The sequence below is a fragment of the Vicugna pacos genome, chromosome 1, assembly GCF_048564905.1.
Source record: "Vicugna pacos chromosome 1, VicPac4, whole genome shotgun sequence".
Classification (NCBI taxonomy): Eukaryota; Metazoa; Chordata; class Mammalia; order Artiodactyla; family Camelidae; genus Vicugna; species Vicugna pacos.
The window spans coordinates 68341280-68365165 of NC_132987.1; the positions used below are offsets into that span (position 1 = coordinate 68341280).

Genomic DNA, 23886 nt, shown 5'->3' on the forward strand with positions numbered 1-23886 from the left:
GGGGAAGGCGGGACCACGAGCCCAGAGGAGAAAGCGAGTTCCACTGCGCAGGTGCGCGCGGGAGGGGGTGGGGTGCTCATTCCCCAGGCTGCTGTGTAGTTCCGGGAGCCAGCTCGCGGCAGGGGCGGCGGGCCGTCGCGGAGCTGACGTCATCGCCGTGCGCTGCCACGTCTGCTCAGCTCCGCGGTAATGGAGGCTAAGGATGAGTGCTGACGGGGCCGGACTCTGCATCTAGCTGTAGCTCTGGCTCTGACTCTGGCACTGACTCCGGGTCTGGGTCAACAGCCCGAAGCCTGGAAAGCTTTTCTCTACTCTCCTGGAAAGGACGGCCTGCGGACAAGCAGCTGGTTTGGAGCACCTCAGCTTGGGGAGGGAGTTCTCTTTCCTGGGGTCCAGCCTGTAAAGCCGCCGCCTCCTTCCAGGGATCCCGCCCCGCCGGCCGGGCCTCCTCCATGCGTGAGTATTACCGAGCTGCAGTGCTGTCCGATTGTCGTGGGACTGTTTCTGCCCTCCGGTATGTGTGGCGAGGACCGCTTTGCCGACCCCTCTTAGGGGTTAGTCTTTTGAAGTGTGTGGTCTCTCAACGCCCACCTTCCACCACCCCATCCTCTCACCTCTCCCAGTTTTTTTGCTCCACATTGTTTTCTTTCCCTTTGCTCGTTAATTGAGCAAGGACCAGCAGCCCCTGGATCCAACTGTTTTAATGCTTTGTCTCACCTGGCGTTTTTCAGTCTGCAGCCGAAAGCTGTTAGGAATAGGGAACATAGGATGTCTGCTGTAACGTTTTGAAAACCAGGGTTTGTCCAGGGTGTCACTCTTCAGTTTTAAGTCGTATTGTTTAGGAAACAGATTTTTGGTATCCATATTGGCGAAGCCATGATTTTGCCATAGATTGATGGAAACACAGTTTCTTTTCAGTGAGGGCCTTTATCTGTTACCTGTCTTTTAACCCTGCAGTTTTATTAATTTATCAAATGATTTTACATCAGTTTTTCTAGAGTGGGCATCCACTTGAGCTCTTTCCAATATTTTCACTCTAACATATGAAGATATTACTTGAACAGTTTTACTTTTAAGCAGTTAAAAGACCTGATGTACTTTCATCCATCTTTGTCAGTCCCAACAACCACCTCTGTAGGACAGGAAACACTTTTTTTTTTCTGACTAAGGAAACAGACTCAGAGGTTAAATGCCTCAAAGTCAGATAATATATGACACATCTGATCTCAGAATCAAAATCCCTTGATAACATAACCTAACATTTTGGACAGTGTTCTCTTGTAATTCAAGGGGCCTTCTGTGAAGTATTAAATTTAAATTGGAAGTGTATATATTAGGTGTTTCTTGTAAATTTTACCTGATTGTAATATCTTTCATATAATACAAGTCAACTGACAAAAGACACAAATTGTGACTTCCCTACTGCTGAACAGAGCTTAGATTAGAACTTAGGCTTCTGACCCATTAGAGCCTGAGTAGTCCTTTCATTAGAATAAAATAGGTAATAGACATTGGGAGCATTTGTTTGAAAATCTGGTTTTACAAGGTCTGCTCACTCAGTTTTTCTGGTTGTTTTGTTACATTGCTTACTTTAAAAATAGTAGACTGATATTTAAATGTCTCTTTTTGTTCAGCGTTGAAACGGGCTGACAGCCATTAACCTGGATTGCAACTACAGGTGGCACTGGAAGCAGACTGGTTCCCGGACATGCCCGGTGGAAGGAGGGGCCCTAGTCGGCAGCAACTAAGCCGTTCAGCCTTACCTTCTTTACAGACTTTGGTTGGTGGGGGCTGTGGCAATGGAACAGGCTTGAGAAACAGGTAAAGAAGAAATAAGACTATGCATAATTTGTAATATCCTATGATCAGTAAAACTACCATAGAAGTTGCCATGCTTTTCAGATATTTGCTTACAAATTTTTTTTTTGACACTGAAGTAAAAATCTTGACCTTGAAGACTAAAAGCTTAGTATTTCAGAATACTTTGGAGGTAGAAAGTTGTGATATGGGACCCACAAAGTGAAAACAGGCTGATTCTTCCTTAAGGCTGATAATCCAAATTCTAGTCATCAGCTTTTTTTAGCTCTTGAAAGAAGGGAAAAGTCAATTAAAGTAAAAGACAAATATGGTGGTTTAACTATATTACCATTCTTTTGGGGGGAGAACAAATTGAAACTGGCAGTTAACATGAGATTCTAAAATTATGTCATATTCTATCAAGGTTTCAAAAATTATTTTGTTTAAAAAATTGAAATGAATGAACTATCAGTTTTAGCCCAACCATATTAAGATTTGTGTCACGGTTTACAAGAATAAAGAATTTGATCTTCATAATGGAAATTTATCTCTGTTCTTAACTTTCAAAAGTTAGAATTATTTCTCATCTGGGATAACTCACTTCATCAGAAGGTTTGATCATGTGGCAGTGGAAAGAGATGGCTTTTACCAGATTGTTTGCTCAAGATAAATTTTTTTCTCCTGCTTCCTCCCTGAATAGAGTTTTCTTTGGCCTGGATTCTAATTTTCAAAGCTAGCAGTCAGTACTGCTCCTGTCTTTTCAGGCCTTCCTGATGTTTGTATACTTTTCTCTTCCTGGCCTGCCCTCCTTTCATTCTGACCTTCCACCCACAAGCTCTACTCAATCTTCAAAATCAGTTCTGATCTTGTCATTTCAGTGGGTTTCTCCCTGAAATTCCAGTTTGAAGGGATTTTTTTTTCCAGTCTCTGATTCCCATTATACTGATTTTCAATCCAAATTTTATATTTACATATGTATAAGAGTATTTGTATTTTATTCTAGAGTAATATTTTTACTCTAGTGTTCTTTGGATATCCTCAGTTTAAAGATGGTGGTACTTTCCGCTTCATAGCAGAATGTTGTAAATGAATGAAGGAATAAATTGCTTTAAACTTTACTCTGAATTTTCCAAATATTCTACAAGTAACACATATTTCTTTTTCTTTTAATAAAAAATAAAAAGAATGAGAATATGTGAAATGCTTTTGAAGAAGGGTACTATCTAACATAGATACTGAGGTGAAGGATGTTTCCTATTTGAAGTATGTGCCTTAATTTTAGTAGTATATACTATCAGTTTAGTGTCTTAGTCCTTTTGGATTGCAACAGAAGATTGTAGCTATTCTTAGCTAGTATTATAGCTAGCTAAAGCATTCTAACTCTGCCTCTGTATTAACTCCAGCAGTTCTTTGTTTATTTTCTTTTACTTTGACTTTGAAGGTTTCTCTGGATAATTAGGTTCTTACGCTGTCCCATGGAATCCCTCTTCAGTATCTTGGGTTGCTGTAGAGCATATCGAAGGGAGAAAAATCATTCAGGCCAGTAGTCTAGGCTTCAGGTTTCCCAGTCCTTTCTTAATCAGACTTTCTCTCTTGTGTGTTTTAAATACTGGGATACCATGTATAATGTCTTTTGGGGGAAGGAAAATGAAATGTTCTGCTATTTTAAAAGATCTGAAAACCACATTCTCAGATGGTTCTGCATGCACTTGAAGTCTGCAAATAGAATACTGGGAAGAACTAGGAACATTTGGAAAATTCCTCTGCTCTTAAGTGGGCTTAGCTATGATCATGTGATCTGCCTTCCTTGTAGCTCTTCTATCCTGGCTGTCAAGGTTCCAGTCATGGTTACCTTGGTCTACCATTCTACCAACTTTCCTCCTTTAACATATTTCTTTAGCAATTAATTGGGGTGATAGGGAGAAGAACTTATTTTTCAACAGATTAGAATAAAGTCAAAGAGCATAATTGTTCATGGTTTGAAAAGTACTAAAACTATTATTGAGAAATTGTCTTGTGACATTTTTATCTAGAGGGGTTATTTTGGAAGAAGATAGTTCTGTATTTGTTGATGGGGAAGAAGCATCCTAGAATAAGTTGTTTTATAAGACTTGGGGAAAGGATATTAAAAAATGTGGATGAAACCAGTGGTAGGTAGCCTAGAATATAGTTTTAGGAAGGATGTGTACAAAGAAAGTGTTAAGACGAAGAGAACTCATTTCTGGAGTGTCTGTAGAGAGAAGTAGATAATTGTTTAAGTGTGGTATAATTTTGGGTGATATCCTTGATGCTACAAGACATAGATCGGCTGAAGAAGAGAGGATTTGCCCCCATTTGTTAGGTGTTTGTGGCCTGATTGGTAAAGCTAAACTTGAGAATGTCAAAGAGCAAGTTTGGTGACATAGTCAAGATTGAAATCCATAGTTCTCTGTCCTGCTTCCCACCTGTGGGGAGCAGGAATTTGTTCTTCGAATGTGATATGCTTAGATGATTGCCTTCTAAAGAAAAAGGATATACTATGAATTTCTGAGTTTTCTAGAGAGCTTTTAGTTGAGGAACAGTCTTAATTGAAAAAGACTAAGTGATTTTTTCTTTGCTTTGTTTTTGCGTGTACTTAGTTAACATCACTTGATCATGTCCAAATGATCATTGCTTTCTCTGTCCCTTCTAGTTCCTTTTTATTCCTTTAAATTTTTCTTGCTTCATCCATTTGCTTAGCTAAAATTTGCTGCTTGCTGGCTCTATGAAGGCCATTCTCAAGCCTGCTATGTTAACCCTTTCTTGCACACAAACTTTATATACAAGGATAAAGCAGATGTTTGGCATAATCCATATTGTTTGCACAGTGAGCCACTCTTATTATTTAGGGAAACTTTTGTATCTGTAGAAGGAACTGTTTACCAGTCAAGTTCCCAGATGCCAGCCTTGCACTCAGGCCTTTCTAAGGATACTTATACTGAACACCTGCTTTCTCTTTGGGAACCTGGAATTTTGGTAGTGCTAGGTAGAGTTGCCAGCCTCCAGTAAAAACTTTGTTTGCTCAGCCTGTAATGAACCTATGTGATAGATAGCACTTCATACGTGTTGTCATAACTAGTTGCTGAAGAAGTTAACTGCATCCTATATGATTCCACCTAGAAAGGACTCTTGGAAGTTTGCACCTGGTTTCCTCCGGACTTTGCCTGGTACCTTTTCCATCTGCTGATTTTGATTTGTATCCTTTTGCTGTAAAAAATTATAGTTTAAACACAACTGTATGCCAAGTCCTGAGTCCTAGTGAATCATCAAGCCTAGCCTTGGTCTTGGAGACCTGCAGCACAATTTGAAAGAGTATTCAATGTTAGCACTGGAAAGAGTTCTTTAAAGAGAATCTTCTCCAACTCATATATGATAGATGAAGAAACTGTGGCTCAGGAATATAAAGTTATTTTCTCAAAGACCACAGCTGGTTGGTGGAAAATCTGGGCCTAGAACCATCCCACACTGTATCTGAAACATTTGTGTCACTGCTTTTTTTGAATCTGTTTTACATTCTTTCAGAGGGGCGGTACTTTTTTTTCTTAAATAATACCTGTGTAGCTGATTTTCAAAGACGTATTGACCAAGTCATTTTATTTTAGCTTTTTTTTTTTCTTTTTTGGTTTTAAGAACTTTGATAATATCTCCTCTCAAGCTTTCAACTCATAGGAATACTTTCCTCTTTCCCACTGATGCGCTGGATCACTTTACTTGACCTTTGTCTCTTTGTCTTCTAACTTGAAGTATACTAACCAAGGCTGTGTGGAATAGCACTAATTTAGATCTTTCATACTTCGTTTTGTGTGTCTTTATTGAAGCCCAGCATACTGTTGACTCTGTTAATGGCAGAAGCACATTAGTCTGCTTTACTTGGGAAAATTCTATAAAAACCTTTCTAACCTTTAAATCATAACAAGTAATTTAGCATGCTTTCTCCCTTCATGTACTTTTAACTGAAGAGGAATACGAATTCTTATTTGTTCTGGAATATGTTTAGTTTGTTTTAGAGTAGAGGCTCCTCACCAGAATTTTTTATTTTCATACCTTATGATTAAATGAAGTACAGGAATAGATTAGCTGCTGGCATTAATTCCTTCCATTCAAGTCCACCAACTCGAACAATTCCAGAGAGCACCTTTCATGTTGTATTCCTTGTGAATTCCTGGGAGTTGTGCTGTGCTGTGGCCCATATTCCAGAACATATCAGAGAGCTGTGGTGTGTTAATGATTGGTTTACGATTGAGCAGATAAGGTTTTGAGACCTACTGGTGGGTCACAACCTACTCCTTGGTAAGCTTGTTCTGTTGGAGTGTACTCTGAGAATGAGGAGGGGGCAAGTTTTATAATTTTTTCTGACTTTCCTCCGTCCCTGTTCTTCCCTTCTAGCTCTTCTGAGTTTTTGCCATGATATTCTTAAATGTTCAGAATGAGCAGAGTTCATATTCCCATGAGTCAGTTAAAGTACTGTAAATGTCTCATACTAATGCTAGAATTCTATATTTGGAAATTTTAGGGGAGAATGGTAACACTAACATTGTTCCTTCTCTAGAATCTTCTTTAGAAATAGCCAAGTCAGGCGTCTTTTCTTTGTTCTGTAAATAATGGTAGACCCTTAGATCTCTAACTATTCCTGGCATATAAACAATAGGAAATTTTATTCCCTACCCCCATCTTACCATTTTAGATAGCCCAGCTATCTACCTATAAAAGAGCTTGGAAGAAAGAACAAGAAGATAGGGATTAAAATCTATATTTTAATTTATGTTTTGAGCGCTCTCTTTTCCATGACTATATTGGTCTGTCTTTTTGACCTAAAGGTATATACATGCAGTGAACTAGAAAAAGTACAGTGTCTGTCCTAAGATTATGGTCTGATAGACAAGATAGATGTATACAAAAAGTTACATGAAAAGAACTGAATAATCAAATGAAGAGTGTAATAATAAAGGCATAATTTAGGTATAATGGTGGCACAGATGAAAGATGAGTCAATGTTGATTGAGTGAGTCCAAGTAAGCTTTTAGAGGATAAAGTCTTGACAGAATCTGTAAATGTGTATGTGAAGGGTTAAGGAAGGTGATTTTGGAGGATATTGCTGGTAAAGGAATAATGTGTACAAAGGAATAGCATGTATGTATATTCACAGATAGCAGATAGCATAGGTATTGTATAGGGTGCGTGTGGAGGAGTGATAAGAGATGAGGCTAGTCTGTTAAGCAGAGGGTCTCGTAGGACAGACTATACGTTTTTGGATGTTATCCTATTGGCAGTGGAGAGTCATGAAAGGGTTTTAGGCAGGAAAATAATACATCAGAGGTTTACTTTAGAAAGATCTTTGAAGGCAGGTTGGAGGATTTAGTGAAAGTAGAATTGAATTTAGAGGAATTACTTCAATAGTTCAAGTGAAAAATGGTAATTCTTGAACTAAGGCAGTGGGTTTAGAGAGGAGGGTTCAGTTTGGAAAAAGATTTATGAAGTGGAGTATATATGATTTAGAGAGTGATTTAGAGAAGGAAATTTCTACTATGACTTCCAGGTTTCTGATTTGGGCAGCTAACTGGGCCACGAACTAGGGTCAGGACTATAGGAGGAGAAACATAGAAATGCTGAGTAGACTGCTTGATAACATGGGTCTAAAACTCAGCAGTAAGCTTTATGGAGAGAAATTTTAGTTTTCGATGTGGATAATGACTTCATTATCCATTATCATGGCTTCAGATAATGGAAGCCATGACCACATATTAGATTACTGAGAGTGTGTGGAGGGAGAAGACAAGAGCAGGTGGTCCTAGAATGGAGTCTTGAGGAAAGCCATCAGCTAAAGGGTAGGTGAAGAAGAGGGCAGGACCCCTTTGATGCTCTTTGACTCTGAGAGGTATTGACTTTTCAGTTAACCGTAGTTTTCTCTTTTCAGGAATGGTAGTGCTATTGGCCTTCCGGTCCCACCTATCACAGCCTTAATCACCCCGGGTCCTGTTCGTCATTGCCAAATTCCTGACTTGCCTGTGGATGGGAACCTGCTCTTTGAGTTTCTCTTTTTCATCTACTTGCTGGTTGCTCTGTTCATCCAGTACATCAACATCTATAAAACAGTGTGGTGGTATCCTTATAATCATCCGGCCTCTTGTACTTCGTTGGTAAGTCTCAATAGACCTTTTAAGTTCTTCATGTTACTTAGTCAAGAAACTAGTTGGAGAACTTAGGTGTAGAAATTATTTTTCTTCGAATGAATTGTTTTTCTATTAAACTGCAGATTACTTTCAGAATGTAATATTATAAGATTGTTAAATATCTGACTTTAGTCTGTGACCAGAGGAAGTAAAAACATAAATGAAAATGCAGAAAACATTTACATATTATTATAACAATATCCCAGAGGGGTTTTGGTATTTAGCTTTCCCTACGCCATGTTAAATTTGTTGGAAGTTTAAGGTGCAAATATGATTGTATTCCAGAACTTTACCCTTTCAATGGCTGTATTAGGATAATGATAGCTTCTATAACAAATAAACCCCAAATTGTATACTGCTTCAAACATGTAGCAGTCTGAGGCAGTTGTCCTGGTTGGCAAGTGTAGCATACTTCCATTGGCAAGGGACCCAGGCTGATGGAGACTCTGCCATCTTCCAGCACGTGACCTCCAAGGTGGCTGTGGTCCATCCCTGTTTGCCAGAAAGGGGAAGGAACATAGGGAAGTATAAAGGAGAGTTTCTTATGGGCCAGGCTTACATCATTTTCATATGTGTCCACTCCTAACTGTACGGGAGGCTGGACAATATAGTCCCTTGGCTGGATTCATTGTTATTCTGAATAAAATTGGTTCTGTTACAAAAATACAGTGGAGACAAGAACTAGCTATCTCTGCTGAAGTACATCAAAATACACTGTAGGTTTTTGTGCCCTCTTTCCGGTTACTTAGTAGTGCTGTGGTAATCTTGATGCAAAAAGTGTTCTCCATAGTTGGGTATATAAAATAACAGTTCAGGATAGTCAAATGACCTGGTAGGTAAGTGGCTGGCAGTGGCAGATTTGGATGGGTGTTGGAGATACGCTCTAGGAGAAAGAAGACTATTGCCCTGGGTAGATTATATATGTGGCTGGGACTTAAATGGTTAAAAAAACCTCCCTGGCCTGTTAAACATAGACTGGAAATGTGTACAAAATCTTCAACATAGTATGAGAAGGGAGTAAACATTTTTATTTTAAATATTTGTGTTAACTATTAAGAATTTTTTTTCCATGTTGACCACCTATTTGCTTAAAATCAGGTGAAGAGAAATTTTGTTTCTTTATTTAAGAATTATAATGATTTAGTGTCAAGCTATATGCTTTTTCTTTTTTTTTTAATAGTCTTTTTTCCTACCTGGATTATGGGTTTATTGAGCATAGAAACTCAACTTCATCCATCCTTCTTTGGCCATGCATGGTGTTATAAAATGAGAAGGCTCAAATAGATGATTTTTAAGGCTTTTTCCAGCTATGTATTTCTATAAGTAAATAACTCATTCTAACAGTGACACTGGCAAATACTTTTTAAAATATTTACCATATTCTTTGTAAGTGTTACTGTATTTACTCTTCCTAAAAGCAGGTAGGTACTACTGTATGACTCCCATTTTATAAGTTAGTAATAGGAGACCTAGAAATTATGAAAATGGCTTAAAACCACATGTGACAGAGTGAACACTCAAATCCAGCTATATCTGTTATGGTTTATATCCTGTATTTATTATATATTTACTCCATAAATACTTGTTGGGTTTCCACTTTGGTATCCCATGAAAACTTCTCATTTGTTGAATTTTCAGATTAATCAAAGAGTTATGCTCAGAGTCAACCATTTCTGATGAGAATTCTTATAAAAATCCCTTACTAATATTGCCTGAAACGAAGCGAACCGGTGCTCCTCTCAGAATCAGAAAGCTGTTGCTATGGCTGCTGACTCCAGAATTATGCTTCCTTTGCTCTGACTTATACCACCCGAAATGGGTGCCTTTTACCCTGCCCCTCTCCCCACTTCACTCAGTTTATGTGATGCCTGTGGTTGGCAGAAATTAAATCTAATCTATCAACTTTAGTTACAAGAAAGTTTGGAAATGTAGTTTTGAGCTTTCCAGTCACTACAGTAGAGGAAAGTGCACTTAAAGAAGGTTGTCATGCGGACCGGCTCACTTATTTGCCACATATGATCCTTGCTCACACAGAGCTTAAAATTTAATTGTGGAGCTAAGAGTAACATATGTGAAATAGCAAATAAGATTTTAGCCCATGAATCTGAAAAGGGCTTCTCACATCAGTGAGCTGTTAAAGGTGAATGGCCTGCCAGAGACCCAGTTACTTCCCACCACTGAAGGTATTCAAGCACAGCAGGCGGCAGCTTGACTGGGGTGTTTTAGAAGGGACTTCTATCTCAACTGGTGGTTTGTCTCTTATAAGTTTTCTTCTATTATGTGTTGCCTGACTCAGAAATTCATCAGATTTATATATTAGGTTTAAATTAATAGACCCCCAGACATTAGCCATTGAATTCCATGAATTTGCTTATATTATTTTGGAGGAGTAGTGTGAGCAAGGAAGAGTCTATCAACTAAGAGGGGAAAAATAATTTTTAGAATCCAGAACACTTAGAGAGCGGGAAAAGGAAATGATCTGAGGAGTGGTAGGCCAGCCTCTTGACATTCTGACTGCTCTACCCTTGAAATGTATCCCAAATCTGGCCACTCCATCTCCATTGCTACTGACCCTGTTCAATTCATCATCTTTTCTCACTTAAATTAAAAGAAATAGCTTTGTAACTGATCTTGCCCCAATACAGTATAGTCTGCACATAGCAATGAGTGTGACCATTTAAATATACAAATACAATCATGGCACCCTTTGCCTAAAACACTCCTATGACTTCCCCTTAGCAAAAACTCAATCTCTTATTGCTTATTATCTCTCTCCAGCCTTCTTGCTGATTTTCAGACATACCAGGCAAGTATTTTCTTGCCTTAGAGCCTATGTGATTACTTTTTCCTCTGCCTAGAACTCTCTGCTCCCGTATCTTGTCACGGCTGGTACTTTTTTGTCATTGAGCTGTCAGCTGAAATACCACCTTCTCAGAGATATCCTCCCTAACCACCAATTTAAATTGGCTCTGCACCTCCCTTCCCAGTTGTTATTTATCACTCTTTTATTTCTTACCCGTAGCATAACTTTGGACTGCTTTTGCTTGTTAGCCCTTTTATTATCATTGCCCTTCCCCCTTAAGCAAATTCATTAAAGATGTGAGTTTAGCTGCTATAATGGTATCTAAAACAGAATAGAAGCTTATTTCTCTATTTAATAAAAATCAGGTAAGTGATATAAGGCCACAGTGGCATCTCTTTGTATGTGTTGCTCTGCCACCTTCAACATGCTTCTTCCAAACACCATGGTCCAAAGTAGCCGCTCCAACTCCTGTCATCGCATCTGGCTGGCAGGAAGGAAGAAAGGAGAAAGAAACAGCTCTTTGCTTTAAGGGCATGCCTGGGAAGTTGTACTCATCACTTCCCCTCATATCCGTTAGCTACAAGTAGTTTTTGCAAGGGAGGCTGGGGAATGAACCTTCAGTTAGCTAGGAATCAGTGCCCACTTAAATTTTGTGATGACAGAGGAGACAGGTAGTTATCTCTGCCACTGCCTATCCCTCTCATACTGCAGTAAATAGTAAGATCCAGGAGAGCAGGAACCTTGTCTTTCTTCAGCATTGTTTCTACAGTATCAAGAAGACTACTTGGCACATCGTGGGTGCCCAGTACGTATTTATTGAAAGAGTTAATTGAGAAATTCTGGAAGAAGGACTGTGGAAACTTACAGACCTTTTGACCATCAAAATGAAAATATATCCCAATTTTGTTTGTTGCTAATGACTTTTCATTTTGTTTATTATCATAGTATACAGACTTAGAACTAGAAGGAACATACATAGCATCTAGGTAATGCTGTCATTTCATAGGAAGAAGAGAGCAAACATATGACATGTTTCTAAAGTTAAGGAGAAAGACTGAATGTAATTGATGTATCAGTGAGTAGAGAGTTCAGGTTAGCAGATGCTCAATTAGATTAAAATAAGCTTTCATAAAGAGAGACCAACAACAGTAACTCTTGAAGACTGGGAACTTAAATTTGACACTCTTTATAAATACAGCATTTTAAATAAATTATTCTTACCATAATTCTGCAGGTTATCACTTGTTAACCCAAAGCTGTAATCTTTTCATTTAAGGTGATAAGATCTTTTGAGGGGGCAGACCCTTTCATGTAGTAGTTCCAAGTGGGTACACACATTTCTTCCTGATACAGTTGTTTGTTTCTCTTATAGAATTTTCATCTCATTGATTACCACCTGGCAGCATTCATTACCGTCATGCTTGCGAGGAGGCTTGTATGGGCCCTCATCTCAGAGGTAACAACTCATTCATATTCTTTTTTTTTTTTTTGAGCGAAGGTAGATTTATTTAGAGAGATACATACTGCATAGAGTGTAAGGCAAGAGAAAGGCCACAAGGTGTGGGGGTTGGGTGCTCAGGTTAAAGTAAAAGTAGATACACACTCCATAGACAGAGTGCGGGCCATCTCTGAAGAGGGAGCGAGAGAGGCCCAGCTCATTCATATTCTATCACTGGTAGCTAGAGTTAGTTAGTAGAAGGGGTTCTGAAAATGTGAAATGTCCAAGTATAATTTGAATGCAATTATAAATTAATTTCTTTACTCTCACGTGAATTGTGCTGGTTCTTTTTAAAAGATTTTCTTAAAATGTATTTAAAATTCAAGTGTGATATAACTCAAGAGAACTGTTAGAAATCTCATTTGTTTGGTAGGAGCTTATTTCTAGCTTCCGAGTTCTTCAGTGCAGTCTTTCTCATTTTGATAGTTACAGTAAAAATAAGATGGATTTTAAGTAACTATTGATATGAAGAGTTGTATGTAAATGAACAGTTGCACATAAAACATTGTTTCAAGTAACATTCACTTGAAATTATTTATATACTATTTGTGGAGTTGCCAGCAGAGACATTTGTTTGAGTTCACTAAAACATGGAATTTAAAAATGACAGCATCCAGATTTGCATAGGACTAATCTGGAAGGTTAGTACCTTCAAATTTAGTGGGCAGTGGAGAAAAGAATTGGGATATTAATATGATCTTTTTAGGAAATGACCATTGGTATCTTTTTTTATATATATTTGTAAACCCAGTGAGGGAGGCAAATGTGTTTTCTTTAAGATTTTATCTTGTGTCTTGTAAATGATTACAAAAACAAAAAATGTTCACTTAGCTATAGTGGCTAATAATTTTAATCTTGAAGTTTATAATTCAGTGTTAAATTTTGAATGAATAATTGCTATAATCACAGAGTCAACTTTTTTTCCCAAAACATACAGTAAAGTCTGTGTATGTAAGATCTTTCAGGAACCTTATTTATGCGAGCACAGAATAATTGCAGATATTAAGTCATAAGCTGAGATCTGTTTAATGTTAACTTAAAAACATTAGTAGTAGGATCGTCTGTTTTTCATGGTGGGAAAGGCTGTCAATAACCTTTTCTCCTAGGTCCCTTATTTAGGTCTTGAAAACAGATGCTTAATTTTGGGCATATTGAGAAACTGTTCTTTCTTTAGAGGAAGTTTTATGTTTACATCTGTTAAAACAGGCAGGGAATGATGTTGTTTCGTATCTTCAGTTACTTAGAAACAGTACTTATATATGTCAAATTAGTATGTCTAATTAGTGTGTAAACCCTTTATAATTGGAGTTTCTCCTTTGGAGCTACAAGGGCTATAACTTGAAGGACTCTATTGTTTCTTTTATTAATGGCTTAAGAATAGTTAACAGCTTTTGCATGACCTTAGTTGGAAAATAAACTAGTTGTTTTCTAAGGAAACCTGTCATTCTTACTGAAAGCAAAATTCTTAAGCTAAATTTAAATAAATTTCTAGTCAGAGACTTAATTTGTACCTTAATCTATCAGAAAGGGAATGTTTAAATAAGGTATGGCATATCTACATAATGGAATAGCATGCAGCCATTAAAAGTGAAAGTGCCTTCTTGTACTAACTTTTAAGATATTAAGTGAAAAAAAGTAAATTGCAGAACTGTGTTTAAAATAAGACAGGTGGAAGGAACAAAATATATTGCTTATATATGAATAAATTATCTCCATAAGGACACACAAACTAGTAATTGGCTACTTAGTTAATGACTGGGAGAGAGGACCGATAGGAGGGACACTTCATTACAAACACTGTATATGTTTTGTATTTGAGCAATGTCAATATATTACTATTCAGAAATCAAAAATACGAGCTGTATAGTGATTTTCTTCCTAAAATGTCTAAATTAGATGAGTAAGACCCATCATAAATCATCTTTCCTTCCTTCCGTCAAAAAATGTTTGCCTTTTTTTTTTTGGCTTATACCACAGAAAGGCTCTCTACCCTGAGAAAGACCAATCATTTTTAAGGAGAGGCTGGGCTGGAAATAATTAATTTAGAAAAGTAAATACTACCCCAGGAGGAATACCTGTCTAACTAGATAGACTGTGTTTATTCACCTCCAGGCCAATTCTACTTCTCTACTCACTCCACAAGACAAAAGTTATTCAGCTATTCTTTCACCAACCATAGGCCACTGTCTTTCTAAAAAAATTGTTTTTCTAAATAGAAAAGTAATACATTTTATTGAAAAAAAAAAACCAGAAAGCACTAAAATATAAAGGAGAGAATTTTTTTAATGGTTTATTTTAAAAATATTTATTTTCTCATTATTGAGAGAACCACATTTTGGTATATTTCCTTCTAATTTTTAGATGCACACAGAGAAAAAAATATATGTGTATCTTTAGGACATTATCTGTATATTGTCTGGTTATATAGGACATTATCTGTACACAATTTTATATCCTGTACTTCTCACTTAACATAGTGTTAGAAATATTTTTCTACTCCTTACCTGGCTAATTCTTGCTTATCTTTTAGATCCCAGCTGAAATAGCGCTTCCTCAGGAAGCCTTTCCTAGATTAGGGTCTCCTGGTATTTAGTCTCAATAGCAGCCTACTCTTTTCCTATAGCACTTACCACAAGTGTAAAAATAATTGTGTAAATTTAAGTTTAATATTTGTCTTCCTTGGTTGGGCAGTCTCATAAAGACAGAGGTTTTATTTGTCTTGGTTACCACTGTATCCCCAGGACCTGGTATAGTGTCTTGTCACACATAGATACCACAGTGGTTAAGAGCTTGGGCTCTGGAATAAGGCAAAAATGATGACTACATCCAACCTCTGCTGCCCTCTGGTGACATTGAGCAGAAGCAGCCTTTTTTATGCCTAACTCCAAATGCTTGAGAATGGAGGCAGTGGAGTAATTTCAGTGGTTTAAATGCCTTCCCTTGGCTTTGACACATGCAGTACATTGGCATGAGGTGTGTATCTGGGGAGTGACGTGCAACTGTTTGTTCTGCTGTGGCTGAGCACAGTTTGATCCTACTCCACAGTTTGAGGCTCAAGCAGTAGTATTCAGCTGATTGTTTGATTTATAAATGACTACATAAATAGCATGTATTTATAAATATTATACATGCTATGTAGTGTCTTGGGTGAACTCAGAAATGGATATATAGGAGGAACCTGAAAAATTACTCATCCCTTACCATGTGCTGTTAACTGTAGAGAATTGTTTTCTGGGTTCTGACACTGCTTGTTGTTTTAGAGGTTATAGGAATCTATCATTTTCCCCTGCATCTCACTCATTCTCTCCTTCTTAGTTCATTTTGAAAGAAAATAACATTACAGAGCTTCATGTTTAGACAAGTATGTTTTCTTTCTATATTTGATCAGTTTTAAAGATCTGAGATTAAAGAAGAATATTTGAACAGCTTTGATGTAAATAATTGGAAGTGTGATCATACATTATTTTGATGTTTGTGAAAGTCAAAAAAGAAACATTTATTAAGAGATTTGTCAGAAAAGATCTGATTATTGTTTGAAGCCTCAGTAATTTATTAAACATTAATTTAGCTAACAGATTGTGGGGAGGATTCAAAGAAAAGTAGAAACACTGTAGCTTCTGTTGAGGCCATTGCAGCCTAGTCCAGAGTCAGATAAATTAGTGGCTCATTATCTTTATATATATATAAATCACCTGATGGGCTGTAAAACTACAGGCTTCTTGACTTGTGATTTTGTTCCCTTTATCTAGTGATGAAGGTCAGTAGGAATTTGCATGCTCAGTAAGTAGCCCCAGGGATTCTGATGAGTGTGGTTCATGGAACATACTTTGAGAAGCCCCAATGTAAATAAATTAGACAATATCGTAAGAACTTAAAGGAGATCTGGTGAGGCACTATGGGAATACAAGAAGAAAACAACTAACTGGAGAAGTCTGAATCTTCAAGAATGAGGAAGATACGGTGGGATGGGCAGTTTTTCTTCTTTTCTCCCTTCCTTTTTTTTTTTTTTATTTTAATTTCCACAGTTCACCTTCCACTAAATCTACGTAGTCCTTGGTTGAGTCACATTGCTTTTGAATAAGGTCATTTATAAACTGTTCTTTTTGGTGCTTCCAAACTTACAGGCCACTAAGGCGGGTGCAGCATCAATGATTCACTACATGGTTCTGATATCAGCTCGTTTGGTGCTACTTACTCTGTGTGGATGGGTACTTTGTTGGACGCTCGTCAATCTCTTCCGAAGCCATTCAGTCCTCAATCTCCTTTTCCTTGGCTACCCGTGAGTACTCTAGTTAACTAATTTTATTTTGTTATTAAGTATTCTAAGAAATTATTTGGATCATGAAAATGATAGTGTATAAGGGAGGAAAATGAAATTTTTCAAATATAAATCAAGAGTATCAAGAGTTCAGAAAATTGGAAAAATCCATGGGTAGAGTGACCATGTAATTTATTTCCTAAACTGGGATACAATTGGGACAGTAGACATAAACCAAGATTATCCCAGGAAACCTGACAGGTATGGCTCTCTTACCAATGGAGAATATTTTCATTAGCTCTGGTCGCCAAATAAAACCTCCAGGTAATGCCTATATTGGCTCAAATGGTGGTGAACATTAATTGAATGAACTGACTTAACCAGTCTTAACCTTTTGGTCAAATTCCTTTAATCTTTGGATTCATGTAATATGAGTATGCCATATTCAAGCCCTATAGATTTTACACTTTTTTGAGCAATATTTTATTATGGAAACCTTTAAACACAAGATTGAATTTTTCAGCAAACACCTGTGTAACTCCCACTTAGAGTCTACCCATAAATATTTTACTATTATTGCATAACATATATCTGTCCTTCCATTCTTCTATCCCTCTATCCGTCCATCTAACTTTGGTACATTTCAAAGTTAAATTGCAGACCTCAGTTTACTTCTCCCAAAATATATCAGCATATGCCTCCAATAACTAGAGTTGGATATTTGTCTAGTCTTTTCTTTTCCAGTAAAATTCATACACAGTAAAATTCATAGAACTCTTGTGTACATTTGCTGAGTTTTGATAAATGCATGTATCTGTGTAACTCAAAGCCCCATCCCACTATAGAACATCACCATTACTGCAGAGGTTCCTTCATACGCTTTTCCAGTCAGACCTTACCCCTGCCTCCCAGAGGCAACCACTGTTTCGATTTTTTTTCTGCCATAGATTTGTTTGCCATTTCTAGAATTTCATGTAAATGGAACCATACCGTATGTGCTTTTGTGTAAGCCTTCTTTGACTCAACATGTTGTTTTTTAGATTTGTCCATGTGGTTGCATGTGTCAGTAATGTTTCATTGTATGAATATACTACAGTTTGTTTATTCTCCTATTGTTGGACACCTGGGTTGTTTCCAGTTTTTGACTACTATTAAAAATAAAAACTTATGCACATTCTTATGCTAGCGTTTTTTGTGAGGATACCTCTTCCTTCTCTTGAGAGAAGTATCTAGGAGTGGCATTGCTAGGCCACAATATAGGAGTATGTTGGAGTATATATAGTTTTATAAAAGTCTACTAGACTTTTTCCCAAAGGAGTGGTGTCACTTTATCCTCCCATCAATTCTGGAAGAGTCTGGTTGCTCCATGTTTTTGCTAGCAGTTTATGTTTTCCATTTTTAAAATCGTAGCCTTCCTGATGGTTGTATAGTGGTATCTTATGGTACATATTAGCTCATTACACTAATTATTTTGCATATTTTTAGCTTGTATACTTGTATACATTTGGCTAATACTTTCTTCATCAGATATTAATAGCTTGCAGTAATTTATTAAGCTATTATTATGTGTTAAGTGTTCGGCTAGGTGGTGTTTGTAAACATCACCTCATGAAATCATCGCAGTAACCCAGGATGTAGCATATTTAGTCTGCTGTAACAAAGACAAAATACTAGTGGCTTTAAAAAGTTAGAAGTTTATTCTTCTCTCCTGTACAGTATGTGTGAAATGTATCGTGGATAGTGGTGGCAGCTCCTTAGTGTCAAGACCTAGGCTCCTGCTGTCCTTTTGCTCCACCCTCCCTAGCAGCATAGATTGCAAAGGAGGCTGGAAAATAAGTCTTTAGCAGGGCAGCTGTATCTCAACTAAAAATTCTGTTGCTATGGAAGAACAGAACAGTGGCTGTTGGCAGAAAATTAGCAGTCTTTGCCATAGGTTAAAATGGATTAAGTGATTAAAAAACTTTCCCGTGGTTAGACAATGAAGGACTCAGGTCTTTTGGATTCCAGGGCCCTTGTCTTAACCATCAGTCTAAATTCAGTGTTTCTCAAAGTGTGGTTCACAGAACAACAGCATCAGCATCACCTCGAAAATTTGTTAGAAATAGAAATTCTCAGAATCTACCCCAAACTGAAACTGAAATTCTAGAAAGTAGGGCTCAGCAGTTTGTCTCTTAACAAGCCCTCCAGATGATTCTGATGCTTGCTCAAGTTTGAGAATCATTACTTTATACCATTTATGGTGCTGAAGTGTAAGCACGTATTTATATGGGTAGTCACAGTGTAAAATAAAGGCATACTCAGAGATTGTGCAGCCAAGTTGGCAGGAATAGTCATTCTAGTGGTTCTTTGTTAGGTCTAATAATATTGCTTAAACAGTTATTTAAGGCACTCATCAACTCAGTTCATAGAGTGAACTTTATATGTTATAAATATCATTTTTCATGATTCGTATTTCTTATAAGGTGTATGCTATATATTTTACATCAGTTTCTGTATTTCTGTATTAATATTTCAGCTGTTTAAGTTGGTAACAAATGGTTTAGTTACTCTGTTTACCAACAATAGCTGGTTGAATCGTTTAGAAGGTTAACCATATCTAGCTTGGTACGGATATATTAAGGAATATTTTAGCCAGACTGGAGAGGAGTACAATCCCCATCAAAATGGCTAGCAAACTTTTTCATGTCTTTTTAGATATATAAAGAAGCTTACTCATTCTTGGAGGATCTCCACAGCCTTGTAAAACAATGAAATAAGTATGTAATTGAAACAAATTTTAGGTCTAAATATATTTACCTTCTTTACTTTTTAAAAGATTTGTAATTTAACTTTTATCTAATTTCAATTTAAAAACTATCAGAAATAGACACAATGTAAATTGACTGTACTTCAATAAAAAATATACATACCAAAAAAACCAACTATCAAAAATTTAAAATACTAGGTAACTAAGTTAAAATATTAAGGCAATTAGGACTTTCAAGCTAACTTTCATTTTCTTTCACATTTGCTTTAATAAATGCATCATTATTCATTAAAAAATAAAATGATAGGCAGTAGCTGTAACTACATCTTTATTTTCTTATCTATTCATTGGTTAACAAAAGGGACTCCGGCCTCTTTTTTGTTTCCTTTTTTTTTTTGTTATTATTTTAATTTGATTCTCAAATAGCTTCTCAATTTAGTGTAAATTAGTCAAAAGACTAACAGTTGTAGCTCTTACATATATCTTGAATCTGTCCACTGCTCTTCATAATCTCTGCTATTCTAAATCTCCATCTGGTCTTCTGGTAATCTATTCTTGTCATCTTCCACCCTATTTTTCATTGTAGCCAGAATGATTTTCAAAATGGAAGTTGAATTATGTTACTAACCCTCTAAAATTCTTGAATGAATCATTTTCTTTACCTTACAAAGCCGTCCATGCTCTAAACCTTTTTTTTAAACATTTTTTATTGAGTTATAGTCATTTTACAATGTTGTGTCAAATTCCAGTGTAGAGCACAATTTTTCAGTTATACATGAACGTACATATATTCATTGTCACTTTTTTTTTTTTGCTGTGAGCTACCACAAGATCTTATATATATTTCCCTGTGCTATACAGTGTAATCTTGTTTATCTATTCTACATATGCCTGTCAGTATCTACAAATTTTGTACTCCCAGTCTATCCCTTCCCACCTCCCTCCCCCTTGGTAACCACAAGTTTGTATTCTATGTGTATGAAGTCTGTTTCTGTTCTGTATTTATGTTCTTTTTTTTTTTTTTTTTTAAGATTCCACACATGAGCGATCTCATACAGTATTTTTCTTTCTCTTTCGGGCTTACTTCACTTAGAATGACATTCTCCAGGAACATCCATGTTGCTGCAAATGGCATTATGATGTCAGTTTTTATGGCTGAGTAGTATTCCATTGTATAAATATACCACTTCTTCTTTATCCAGTCATCTGTTGATGGACATTTAGGATGTTTCCATGTCTTGGCTATTGTAAATAGTGCTGCTATGAACATTGGGGTGCAGGTGTCTTTTTGAAGTAGGGTTTCTTCTGGATATATGCCCAGGAGCGGCATTCCTGGGTCATATGGTAAGTCTATTCCTAGTCTTTTGAGAATCTCCATACTGTTTTCCACAAACTGCATTCCCACCAGCAGTGTAGGAGGGTTCCCTTTTCTCCACAACCTCTCCAGCACTTGTCATTTGTGGGTTTTTGAATGATGGCCATTCTGACTAGTGTGAGGTGATACCTCGTTGTAGTTTTGATTTGCATTCCTCTGATAATTAGTGATATTAAGCATTTTTTCATGTGCCTATTGATCATTTGTATGTCTTCCTTGGAGAATTGCTTGTTTAGGTCTTCTGCCCATTTTTGGATTGGATTGTTTTTTTCATATTAAGTCGTATGAGCTGCTTATGTTTTCTGGAGATCAAGCCTTTGTCGGTTTCATTTGCAAAAATTTTCTCCCATTCCATAGGTTGTCGTTTTGTTATACTTCTGGTTTCCTTTGCTGTGCAGAAGCTTGTAAGTTTAATTAGGTCCCATTTGTTTATTCTTGCTTTTATTTCTATTGCTTGGGTAGACTGCCTTAGGAGCACATTTTTGAGAGGTATGTCAGATAATGTTTTGCCTATATTTTCTTCTAGGAGGTTTATTGTATCTTGTCTTATGTTTAAGTCTTTGATCCATTTTGAATTTATTTTTGTGTATGGTATAAGGGAGTGTTCTAGCTTCATTGATTTACATGCTGCTGTCCTGTTTTCCCACCATTTGCTGAAGAGACTCTATTCCATTGTATATTCTTGCCTCCTTTGTCGAAGATGAGTTGACCAAAAATTTATGGGTTCATTTCTGGGCTCTCTGTTCTGTTCCATTGGTCTATATGTCTGTTTTTGTACCAATACCATGCTGTCTTGATTACTGTAGCTCTATAGTATTGTCTGAAATCTGGGAGAGTTATTCCTCCAGCCTCTTTCTTTTTCTTCAGTAATGTTTTGGCAATTCTAGGTCTTTTGTGGTTGCATATAAATTTTATTATGATTTGTTCTAGTTCTGTGAAGTATGTCTTGGGTAATTTGATAGGGATTGCATTAAATCTGTAGATTGCCTTGGGCAGTATGACCATTTTAACAATATCGATTCTTCCAATCCAGGAGCATAGGATATCTTTCCATTTTTTTAAGTCTTCTTTAATTTCCTTCATCAGTGTTTTATAGTTTTCTGTGTATAATTCTTTCACCTCCTTGGTTAGATATACTCCTAGGTATTTTATTACTTTGGGTGCTATTTTAAAGGGGATTGTTTCTTTACTTTCTTTTTCTGTTGATTCATCATTAGTGTAAAGAAATGCAACTGATTTTTGAACATTAATCTTGTAACCTGCTACCTTGCTGAATTCTTCGATTATTTCTAGTAGTTTTTGTGTGAACCTTTTAGGATTTTTTATGTATAGTATCATGTCATCTGCATATAGTGACACTTTTACCTCTTCTTCATCTTCGTATAGTGACACTTTTACCTCTTCTTCTAAGCCTTTGATGGTACCCTGTATCAGTTGTCTGTTAACATATGCTGTAACAAATATCCGTAGAGCCATGGTAGCACACCACACTATGTATTTATTGTGGATATGTTGGGGTCAGCTGGAAGTCAGGAGGCTCTCCTGATCTTATCTAGGTTCAGGCTCATATGTGGGATTGACTGGCTCGCTGTCAGTTTAGGCAACTTGGACAACTGAGCTCTGCTGCACAAGTGTCTCATGCTCTGGCAGGTTAGCCTGGACATGGTCACATGAAATTGACAGTGTCAAGAGAACAGGCCTCAGTGTGCAAGGCCATTTCAAGTTTCTGGTCACAGCATGTCTACTGACATCCCATTGGCCAAAACACATCACATCACTGAGCGCAGTATAGATACAGGGCAGGATCATCTTACCCATGGCATGAGGGCTGTGCAGTTACATGACAAGGAAGAGTAAAGAAATGGGGCCATCATTGCAACCTAACACACACCCCAGCCTCTCACCCCCACCACTACACATGCAGTTTGTGTTCAGCAGTATTGAACTTGAAGCCTTCTCTGGCTTGCACAGTTTTGCACATGTGTCAGTTCTTCTGCCTGACAGTTCTACATTTACCCCTCCCGTCGTACTACTCCAGGGCACATTCACAGTGGATCCCAGAGCTGCTGCTAACCATCCTCTTACTTAGTAATAAGCTCATCCTTTTTCCCTCTATAGAAAACTATGAACAGGTGACATTTGTTAATTTTTTAAATAAAATGTATAACTAAATAATAATATGTTTTTTATTTTTTGTTTACTTTTAGCATATGTATTTTTTGTATATAAGATGTCTTTTTATTTGCTATTTTTAACATCTAAATTTATGTCTGTGAAATGACCATTTTATTTATAATACCTAGATCACAATGTGGAAGTTACTTAATGAGGACCTGGGGAAGTGTTTAAAATTTTTTTAAGGAACCAAAGGTTGGAGCAACTATAAGAAGTTATGAAAAGTCTCACAAATATTCAGTCCTTTAAGTAATTCTACTTGTAGAAATTTATTTATTATACTTCTAGAATTGTTTTCATTAATCCACAAATATTTATTTAGTGCCTACTATGTTTCAGCCACTGTTCCAGACATCAAGGATACAGCAGTGAATTAATAAGCAGACTAAAACCTCTGGTTCTTGGAGCTTACATTGTAGTGAGGGGAAGATAGACCAAGGGAAAGAAAGTGAAAATTGAAAAGCTAATAAACATGTAAAATAAGATCAGTGGAGAAAATAACCAGGCAAGGGGAACTAGGTGTGCCTGTGGGAGTGTAGCAGGTGATGTGGTAGGGAGGCGGGGGGGGCCCCTTAGTAAGAAGGAGGAATTTGAAACAAGCCATTTGAAAATTACCAGATGTCCGCAAAGATTTCGGGAAAAGCCTTATCCCATTGGAGTTTGTGATAGTGGAAAATAAGAAACAGTCTGAGTTTCCAACAAGAGGTAAATTATGGTATAGCCATATGAAAACACTATAGGACCTTTTAGAATAGTTACAGAAAAATATTTTATAACACGAGAAAATGCTCAGTACATGCACATACACATAAGCATACACACAATGTTAAAGCAGCAGTATATAAAATAGTCTGTACTGTGTGAAGCTAAACATATCAAAAGTATAAAGTCTGTGCACCCAATTGTAAAAATTATAAAAATGATCATTTCTAGGTAATTTATATTGTAATTGTGATTTTCTGTAGTTCCTGTTCTACAATGAATATATATTGCCTTTGTGGGAAGAAGTTAAGGAGCTTCCCAGATAATGAATTTATCATCAGCAG

At 36.9% G+C, this 23886-nt stretch overlaps 1 protein-coding gene across 1 annotated transcript in view; it reads left to right on the forward strand.

The window, feature by feature from the left end:
- Nucleotides 1-148: 148 nt before the first annotated feature.
- TMEM39A (transmembrane protein 39A) overlaps nucleotides 149-23886 on the forward strand; it is a 30248-nt gene continuing 6510 nt past the window's right edge. The window contains exons 1-5 of the mRNA XM_006210320.3: nucleotides 149-456; nucleotides 1635-1821; nucleotides 7730-7952; nucleotides 12161-12244; nucleotides 16411-16565. Of these exons, the coding sequence (XP_006210382.1) occupies nucleotides 1709-1821; nucleotides 7730-7952; nucleotides 12161-12244; nucleotides 16411-16565 (575 nt within the window). The 5' untranslated portion in view covers nucleotides 149-456; nucleotides 1635-1708. The remainder of the gene's footprint in view (nucleotides 457-1634; nucleotides 1822-7729; nucleotides 7953-12160; nucleotides 12245-16410; nucleotides 16566-23886) is intronic.